The sequence below is a fragment of the Pelecanus crispus genome, chromosome 3, assembly GCF_030463565.1.
Source record: "Pelecanus crispus isolate bPelCri1 chromosome 3, bPelCri1.pri, whole genome shotgun sequence".
Classification (NCBI taxonomy): domain Eukaryota; kingdom Metazoa; phylum Chordata; class Aves; order Pelecaniformes; family Pelecanidae; genus Pelecanus; species Pelecanus crispus.
Window position 1 is genome coordinate 71,533,798 of NC_134645.1, and position 10,484 is coordinate 71,544,281.

Sequence of the window (10,484 nt, forward strand, 5' to 3'; positions counted from 1 at the left end):
GTCATTGCTATGGCATTGACTTTTCCTTTGGAGTGAGCAGTCCACGAGCTTAGTATTTGTTATGGGGATGATCTGCAGAAGAAAGAGAACAATTGGTACCAGAGGGCGAATAGTGCACAGGATTGTTGTGTACAGCATACTCGCCCACTGTACTCTGTTCCTTGAGGATTATGAACATATTTTAATTCCCACTGTATGGAACTGGATGGCTTTTAGATACAGCTGGATTCTTCCCTGGCTGGTGCGGGGAAACACATGTTTCTCAGCGGCACAAAGGATCCTTCTACCAGAGAATAATCTCAGAGGGAGATGGTGTTGGTTGTATCACTGCCCTGCCTCAGGGCCTGCATTTTACCTGGGGAACATAAAAACTGAGAACAGCTGCAAGTGGGATGTTATGTATTAACATATTCTCTCACTTGCTTTCCTCTCTCCTGCTGTTTTCTTGATGATCTGTATTGAGTGTTGACAGTGGGATGGTTGCAGTTGTTTTCCACTGCTACCGCTTGCCCACTAACGAACTTTCTACTGTTAGCAATTACGAGATTTTTGCTGGATATGTTAGTAGGCTTCGATCCCAGTGTATCCTGCTTTAAAAGCAGGAGTTTCTTTTCTACTCACTTTGGCTACATAGCAGATGAGAAGACACCAAAGAAGCTTGCTCATATGGTGGTGCATACATGTATTTGTGTGGTGCTGTTCTTAAGCTAATATGCTTTGTTTCTCACTAGGACTTTGTAGTCCAAGCAGTTTTAAATTGTATTTACTTGAATATGTTCTGAAAACAGAACAAACCTAGCAACCAGATCTATGTGTGAGTTTGCACAGTTAGTTTACAGCGTACACCTACAGAGGTGTGACCGCAGTACACTGCAAGCTTGAAGCCTGTGGGTGGGACACAGAGAAAGGTGTACTTGTAGATGTACACTCAAGTCAGCTGACAGGATCTCAGTGACACTGTTTTATGTAGCTTGCCTACCACAAAAGCTAAGGCTACATGTCCGGCTAGATGCATCTTTAAGTGTTGTGTTGAATAAAAAAGGTAACAGACTGATCAAACCAATGCTTTACTTGTATAACATTGCTGTGTCATTTTTGGGCACCTGTGTCTCCCCTCTGTATTTGGTATCTCAAGGATTACAAGAAATTAATGCCTTTATAGTTGCATTTGACTTGCTATGTTTTAAGTGACTGAATCATATACCTCTTTAGTGAAATATTCAGTGAATCTCATTTTGTTGTTGTTGCAGCAATCACTGAAAAGAAGAGGGAGCAAAGACCTACCAAAATCAGAAAAAAAGTCACAGCAGACACCAACAGAGGTATGGTATAATAACAGTATCCTGGATTGTCATGAGGAGGCTTCAGGGACACTATGGAAATGACGTACATGATTTGTAGATTTGCACTTTGCTTGCTTGTTTGCTTTGCTCTTTGTTTTCCTGTGTGCTGTGAAACAGAAAGCTCTTACCCCAGATCTGCAGTCAGACAACACTATGTCAAGGACCACCTAAACAAACCGCTGGTGCTGCGACAGAACCCACCAGCTTTCATGTACTCCATATTTTAGGCAAAATAAGTAAATGGGAGCACCAGTGAAACAAGATCGTAGGCCCTTTGTGTGCTGACTTCAGGATTTTTGAACACTGTAGAGTCTGTTACAGTGTTGCAAGCCTAGAAAATACAAGGACTTTTTGCAGGCCCCCACCCCCACAATGTATTTTCTGGGGACTGTGCAAACCTTATTCGCAAATAAAATAGTCTTTTCCCCTCTTTTAAATTTAAGTATTTATTTCCTTCTCTTTAATTTATTGATCAGTGAAAAAATGATTGCAGGAAAATCTCTTAGTATCTAAAGCTATGTACCTGTGATTGTTAATCTTGTAATTTAAGACCATCCACTGGAGGTCTCCTGTTTTACATCAAGTTTCTTCAAATGCTACTTTTTCTTTTTTTGAAGGATGACAATGAAGACCTGAAATGCCAGCTACAGTTTGTCAAAGAAGAAGCAGCCTTGATGAGGAAGAAAATGGCTAAGATTGATAAAGAGAAAGACAGATTTGAACATGAGCTGCAAAAATATAGATCATTTTATGGGGATTTGGACAGTCCCTTGCCAAAAGGTGAAGCAGGTGGGCCACCTACCACAAGAGAAGCTGAACTCAAGCTTCGATTGAGACTTGTGGAGGAGGAAGCTAACATTCTTGGGAGAAAAATAGTGGAACTAGAAGTAGAAAATAGAGGACTGAAAGCAGAGCTTGATGATTTAAGAGGAGATGATTTCTCAGGGACCGCTAACCCGCTCCTGGGAGAGCAGAGTGAATCCCTGTCAGAATTACGACAGCATTTGCAGCTAGTAGAAGATGAAACAGAATTACTGAGGAGAAATTTAGCTGATTTGGAAGAACAAAACAAGCGCATAACAGCTGAGCTGAACAAATACAAGTACAAGTCTGGGGCCCACGAGAGCTCTAGGCACCATGATAATGCCAAGACAGAAGCGTTACAGGAGGAGCTAAAAGCTGCACGAATGCAGATCAATGAGCTGAGTGGCAAAGTCATGCAACTCCAGTATGAGAACAGAGTCTTAATGTCCAACATGCAACGCTATGACTTGGCCTCTCACCTTGGGATCCGTGGCAGTCCCAGAGACAGTGATGCGGAAAGTGATGCAGGAAAAAAAGAGAGTGATGATGATTCCCGCCCACCTCACCGCAAAAGGGAAGGCCCCATTGGTGGGGAAAGTGACTCCGAAGAGGTACGCAACATTCGATGCCTGACACCTACAAGGTCTTTTTATCCGACACCATCTGGGTGGCAGAAGAGCTTCACTGACAGGCAGCAGATGAAGGACATTCGCTCTGAAGCTGAGCGGCTGGGCAAGACAATAGATCGCTTAATTTCTGACACGAGCACCATCATAACAGAGGCGAGAATTTATGTAGCTAATGGGGACCTCTTTGGACTGATGGATGAGGAAGATGATGGCAGCAGAATACGTGAGCATGAGCTTCTTTACCGGATCAACGCACAGATGAAGGCCTTCAGGAAAGAGCTCCAGGCTTTCATCGACAGACTTGAAGTTCCAAAGTCTGCGGATGATCGAAGTGCAGATGAACCTTTGTCAGTGAGTCAGGTAGACTTTTACTTATTACGGCCTACAGGTAAAAAGGCTCTGCCAAGTGAATTAAGCCTCAAATTCGATGTATGGCACATGAAAATTCTTTGTTCTAGACAGTGGACAAAAATTGCTATTTCTTGAATTATTTTAAATCCTCATTTGGCCATATGAAACCTTGTTCTACCAGTGGGGCTACTTGTGAACAGTGAATAAGTCTGGTCTCCTGGAAATTAAAAGAATTATGCTCTAGGAGGTGGAAGATTTTACTCCCTTCTGGCTTTGCAACTGCATTTGCCAGAGTTGTGCCTTCATCGCCAGTAAAGGCAGTGCAGACAGCATTTTTGGCACATAAATGAACATGATTGTTTTCTTAGTGGTTGGGTTCCTGTTAAATGAATAAAAAGAAAATCTTATTGAACAGGAGGAAACATTAAATTTCCAAAATTACAGACAATATGACAAACCATAGAGAAAAATAAACTATGCAAATCTACTTTACAGTCACAGAGCCACACAGTAGTATGAATATTTGAATTGCTGTAACTGATTGTGTCTTGTTGAAGGCCTGTGGGTCACTGCTTACATGCAGCCGTGACTAGCATCTTTTCTGTAGTTCATTTTTATGCAGAATTGTTCCAGAGGGGTTTTTGGGGAGCAAATTCCTTGCTGACTCAAGACCTTTTGCCGTGAAAAATGAAGATTACCTACCCTTTTCTTATCATGCAATCCTATAGTTGGCAAATCTTGTTACTGCTCATGGTATTATCCAGTGTTTCACTAAGTTTCTTGCTGTGTTAATTTACTTTGTGCTGTCTTGCTAGTTTACAGTCAAAGTAGTTGCCAGGTGAAGCTAAAAGCTATTATTTCCTATTCCTATGCTGACTAATTAGTCTTTTGTTTCCTTGTATCAGAAAGTCACAGACGCAGTGAGTTTAAAGCTAATCCATTACTATACATGTATTGCATGAAATCAAACAGAAACGGCATTTAGCATGCTCACTTTCTGATCTAGCAATAGCTCTGAGCTTGTAGAGCTCCCATTAGCTTGAAGGCAGAGCACTGCATGGGCTTACACAAATTAAAGCAAACTAATTAGTATTTTCTCTAAACAAATAACGGCAATAGTTAAATTGGACATTTCAGGGCTTGACCATGCAGAACTCCTACTGAAGTCAATGGGAGATGGGCACTTGGTCCCTCCACAAGCATAGTCTGATTCACTATTTATTTTGTTGAAACTTTGGACTTGCTATTCCATTAATTGACTGTTCTCTTTGTCTTTGTATTTACTTTCCCAGATGTTCCAGCCTATCATTTTACTTATTCTCATCCTTGTATTATTTTCATCCCTTTCATACACAACAATATTTAAACTTGTCTTCCTTTTTACACTGTTTTTTGTACTGTAAGCCATTCGTCATTTACTGTTCATTGTAGTATTATTTTCAGTTTGTTTATTTTGTCCACCCTCCAAGATAAGAAGTGCAAGAGACATAGTTTCTGTAATAGCCACTGCTGTAAAAACACTGAAGACTACTTGTTTGCCAAAACCAAAACAAAACCAAAAAACTGCAAAAAACATACCAAAAGTCACCCAGTTGAATAGGAAACCCACTCACCATGGTGTTCCAGGTAAGCAAACAGAAAATCATATTTTTCACTTCTTCTGGTTTTATCATTTTAGAATACAAATGTCCTGAGTGACTGGAACCAATTTAATATTCATTAATTTGCACGAAATCAGAAGCAAAACAGAAATATGCAGAGTGGATGTGAGGAGTCTGTTCCTTTCCTCTTCCCACTCCCAGAAAAAGAATTTGTATTCTAGCCACATAGGAATAGTAAAACCACATTCAATGTGCATTCTGCAATTGTATGTCACAGCCTGTATATATTTTGCATGATTGTGATGATAATGTTTTTTCAGCACTGTATTATGTGGATTAGACACCACGGAGGGGACAAAATCAGAATGGTTGGTATATAGAGCACTATATCTGGAAATGTGGCAAGGAGCTGGAGCCCCTGAGAATGAGGTGCACAAGGAGGAGGTATCAGAGTAGGTGAGGAGTCTTCTGAGAGATGTAGGCTGGCTGCATTCACTCTGTGATCTAGAAAAATGGCCACACTACAGGCTGACTTGAACTGAAGAAAGCGACGCTAGTCACCTTGTCTGATGTCAAATATCTTTTCCTAACAACCTAGTTTATCACTAACATTTTCCAGTCTGTAGACACCAGGGCTCTGGATTCTCTCTCCAGGTTTCAGAATGAGTTTTGAATGAACATGGTAACTCTTGGCTTGCTGAGTGGTTAGACCCCCGTCTAACCATGCTGGCAGTAGCGAGCGACCATAGGTGAGAGAAGCTTGTGTACACAGGTGTGCATCAGTGGTCACTGAATATTCCTGTCTTGCCTCCAAGCGGCTGCACTGAGAGCACAGGTGACTCATGATCTTTCTGTCACACTGAACATAGTCAGTTCCTACAAACAGGAGATCTCCCACTATGAAAACCTGATCTGAAATGCCCAGTGGAGCTCAGTTTTCTTTTTGGTTTTATTCAACCTGTGTTGAAACCACTGAGTCCCACAAATGTGAATTCTCCAAAGGTGATCATTTACAAATAAGTGTATTAATTAATTTTTTTTTTGTGCAGATGCCATGATAAAAAAATCTAGTAATAAATAGTGGTAATAAATCAAGCAGCTGTTTTTCTAGCTGATAATAAGTATTCCCTTTGATTTATCATGCTAGCACTCTGTTCACTTAACCCATTCCCCAGTAAGAACAGTTCATCTCCGTGCCTGGGTTGTGCTCTGCTATCTGAAATAGTAGAGGTATACCATTTTGAGGGAAACCTCTCAGAGGGGAGCAGAGGTTGGCAATAAAATTTATTTTATAAGAACAAAAAAAAATAGTAAACTCAAAATATTCAGTATTAAACAAAGCTTGTGTTTTTCTCCTTGTTTGTCTAGCTTTCCCTCAGCATACTCTGCAGATGTAGTAACCTTGATCAGTTAAATCACTTAACCTTGATTTAATCCAAATACTTAGTCCTACCAGGGGATGTTGTCATCATTGTTTATTTTGTAGTTAGCAAGATATGTCTAAAGGAAATGATAATCAATATATGTGAGATTAATAGATAGCCTTGCCTGGTGTCCTGAGTAAAGAGAAGGTCAGGCCCAAAGTAATTTTGAGGAGTTTCTAAGGTGCTCTAATTTATGCTCAGTTGACTAAAAGTTAAGTTCCACATATTAGAAACTGTTGTGGCAAGATATGGTCAAGCATATCATCCCTTCACAGTGAATATCTGTAACTGTAAAGATATGTTCTTGGATCACTGGGAAGAGGCCCTTTTGCTGCTTTTCTCTCAGCAACTCTTGTAAGAAATTTTTCAGCAACTGCTTAAGAAATTCTTCCCCCCCCCCCCCCCCCATAGATTTGCAATTAGGACATTAAAAGTGTAATAATTTGAGAGTTACCCTTGTCATATCAAATCTTATCATGAGACCAACTTTTTGAGTTTCTTTCTGGTTTAGGGTCTCCCTTGGGGGAAGAAAAGATCATTTGGGTTTTGTTAAATGTTACTGGCTCAATCCCATGAAAGAGAAAAAAATCATACTTAAATCTGATCTGAAGTTCTGGGCTTTCAGAGCTTCTAACCCACACTTGTTTATACCTTTCTCAGCCTTGTATGTGATAAAGATGAGTAGAGAGGGTTTGATTTACGCTGAGTGTATCAGTAACAGTGCTACCATAAAGTAGTAGGAAAGTTTAATACACTGAATTCATACCTTGAATACATCTTGGAAGTAACTGGGAAAGATTTGCTTCTTTCTCAGAAATCAGAAAGGGTGAGGATGAACCTCTTGAGAAAAGGTGGAGATAACCTCTGCAGAGGACTGGCAATTAGAACCCCATTGATTTCTCACAGTGTTTTTTCTTGCATATAGCTGGAGCTTTCTTCATCCTAATTCTGTCAGGCATCAGCAAAGCAAATCAAAGCTGAGACCTTTTGGGACATTTAGGGAGCTATTGCACAGACTACAATCTGAAATTAAAGCATACAAAATCATTTTAGAAGCTCCCCACAGTTTTTGAATATGTGATGAGCAAGGAGAATGGGTGAGGACCCCTGCAAACCTCAGTGCAGAGAAATCTCAGTGAGAAATGGGATGTGTTTTTCATGTCCTTCTGCATTCAGCTTGAAGAGAGTGATTGGAGCTGCTTATCTGTTTTGCAGCAGATATTGCAGAGAAGTTCACAGCCCTCTTTCACTATTTTAAAAGCTGCTGAGAAAGCTAATAAAATCAGTATGGACATCTGTCCATAGCCAGAAGATAACATCCAACCAAAGAAATAAGTGTTCTCACACAGAAATGCAATGATTATACTTGCCAAGAAAGGGAGCAGATTCTCCCCACTCAGTTACTGGCCTGGTGGGCAAAGTCCACCTCACAGGTGAGTGCGTAAATGCAGCTGAACATGTCCACATCCTCTAGCAGGAGTGCGTGGGAGTCAGGCAGGGCAGAGCCAGACAGAACACTGCTGATTCACTAGATTCTGTCTGCCGCATAGCATCTAATTCTGAAGAGCAATAATAAGAAGAATACAAGAATTTGCTTTTACGTGGCAACAAGCTGGATATGCCAGTTCCCTATCAGTTCAAATCTCACTTAAACCAACAGCAGATTCACTGTTCCCATTTTGGAATATTCTGGCAAAATACTAATGTTCTGGCAAAAATGTCATTGAATTTGAACCCTGAGATTGCCTTAATTTTACATTTCTCTGAAAGATTAAATTGCTTTTTCCTGTGTTCCCAGGGAATTCATTCCATGTTCTTTCAGAAAGAAGAGATCTTGCATTTATAGATCTAATTCTGACATTTTTACACTTGTGTAAATCGGCAGTAACTCCAATGAATTTTTATGTCATTTAGAAAATAGATGCATTTTTTCCTTTACTGCAAACAGATAAATTCAATTAGATTTGTTTCCTATTTAGAGTCAGCTCTGATTGCCCTGACAACATATCTCTACAAGTATTTTCTTTACTGTTATTGAAAAATTCCCGTGATACTAGAATGATCATCTTCTCCAGGAGCAGAGATATTTCTTTCAACCAAAAATATCCATGCCTGAAGCTCCAGTTAGATAGAATAACTGTCTGCTGACACGTCACCAGTGCTTCAGAATCAAAACTAGAAGAGAGCAGGTGCTATAGTGCAGAAATATGCCTGGCAGTTGGAAAATAGAAAATTGCCAAAAACATGGCTGTCTAAGTATGTGTTATAAAAAGAGATGAACTGCACATGAACTTTGGGAGTTGTTTACAAAAACAAGCAGAGCTTTAGGATATTAGATGCCCTTCCCCTTAATCACCCCAGAATTTGATAGGTGAGTAGGAGACTTCTAAAGGCATCAGTATCAGGGACCTAATTCCCATTGGCTTACATTTCTGTCTCTGATTTAATGCCAGGGGAAGTGATATTCAAACCCAACTTTTGCCATTACACATGCAGTTGCCTATGGGGAAAATTACAGTGGCTCTATTTAAAGTAAACATCTAAAGTATCTGCCACCGATTTCCAATGTAACCTTGGAGAAGTGACATGACATAACACTTTGTTGGCTCTATTTCTCGACTAAGTTATATACTATTGCAGAAATGCACAATAGTAAGAGGAGACAGAATTTGTATTCCCTTCTGCACATTTCCTGATTTATATATCCACTCCTGAGATGTATTTGCCAGGATTATCAAGGTGTAAATCATTCAGGAATCTGATGTTGTGGTTGGGTTGATTACAGTGGCAGCAGTGCTGTTCTTCCTTCTTGTTACCAAATTTATGTAGACATAGCAAAATGGGTGTGCCATAACCAAGCTAGTACAGCAGAACTGAAGATGCTCTAAAATGATCTTGTGCACAGACTATTAACCAGAATACACACTGCCCTGAGTATATAGTCAGATTGTAGCCCATGCTGAAACTCATGCTCCTTTGTCTTCAGTCTTGCACGATGAAGAGAAATTTAGCAGCAGGCTTGTTTAAAATGCCCTTGCAGCCTTTTTGTTGCGTGCTGACTTTTAACACAAGCAGAGCTGATACCAGGTATGGACAAAGCACACTTTGCCTGTGGAAGCAGTGTGTCGGATGTAATAAACCTATAATAGCCTTCCTGCTTATTTTGCCTGTGCCAGAGGCCAGAAAGCCACATTTGCTGCTTTGTCTGCTGCTGTTGGGGGAGGGACCGTCTCTGTTGGATAACTTTTTCCCTCAAAAAGCAAAAGTCACTACTGCTACAATGAGCCCAGGTTTTTAGAGCTCGCTTCGTGTTTTCTTTGTCCCCACGTTCCTCTGTCTTTCCCATGTTAGGCTGAGTTTAACATGGGCCTTTGACATATGAGTGGGGTCCAGCTATTGTCTCCTAATGAGCCCCTCAGTCTCACACATTTCTAATTCCTCACACTGACAGAAATGTAGGATTTTGCCTGAGTGAAAACTCAAGCCTGGGATTTAGTCCATTGTTTTCTTCAGGTTTACTGTGTTTTACTTCGAAGAGTTCACGTAACAAGACGAGGGGCATTGAGTTAGCAATACTGAAGACACAAGAATAATAGCCTGTGCTCATGGGTAAGAGTAAAAAAAAAAACGTGTCTTCAGAGTCTGTCTGCATTCGCAGTGGTGCAGCTGTGCTGGCTTTGGGGAGGAGGCAGCGCTGTGGCACCTGGCCTCCAGCTGTGGGCTCAGTTCTGCTCCCAGGCACTCGGGCTTTGCTCCCAGCCGTGTCAGCTGGCGTGCTGGGATGTAACGTCCCAAAAGAAAGTCACACTGTTGCTTTATGAACAGGGAGGTTTTAAATCCTCAGAGTTTAGAGGCTGGGGATTTTCTTCAGGAACATTCAGGCATGTACTTAGACATCTTTGTTCAATTTTTACATCATCTTTGAAATTTTCACAAATAGCCCAAGTCCCGTTATTTATGTTACATGGGCGCAGAATAAGCACCCCAGTAGTGTATTCACTGAGACTTACAGCTAGACCATATAAGGAGAAAAAATGTGTTTTCCCTGAAACCTGCTTTGGTATTTACTATAGAATGCACCCAGAGCTAAAATTTTTATGCTGTGCATGGATTTTATCACAGATAAAACCTTATTGTTCTAATGAGGAGAGTGCTGACTAAGCAAAGGATGTGTGAATCCTCATATCATGTCCTTCGTCTCACTGATCCTCTTGTCATCAGCTGCTCTGCCCACAAAAATATATATCACTCCTGCTTAGTGTATTCAAAGACACCCATCTGACAGCAGAATTTGTCCTGAGTTTTATGCTGCATGAGTCAAGTATTCTGTGG

The 10,484-nt window shown here is 40.6% G+C and overlaps 1 protein-coding gene across 1 annotated transcript in view; it reads left to right on the top strand.

The window, feature by feature from the left end:
* The window catches only part of MTCL3 (MTCL family member 3), a 30,123-nt gene extending 25,593 nt beyond the window's left edge, over positions 1 to 4,530 (top strand). The window contains 4 exon segments of the mRNA XM_075707861.1: positions 1,251 to 1,322; positions 1,961 to 3,136; positions 4,033 to 4,047; positions 4,420 to 4,530. Of these exon segments, the coding sequence (XP_075563976.1) occupies positions 1,251 to 1,322; positions 1,961 to 3,136; positions 4,033 to 4,047; positions 4,420 to 4,530 (1,374 nt within the window).
* Positions 4,531 to 10,484: the final 5,954 nt, after the last annotated feature.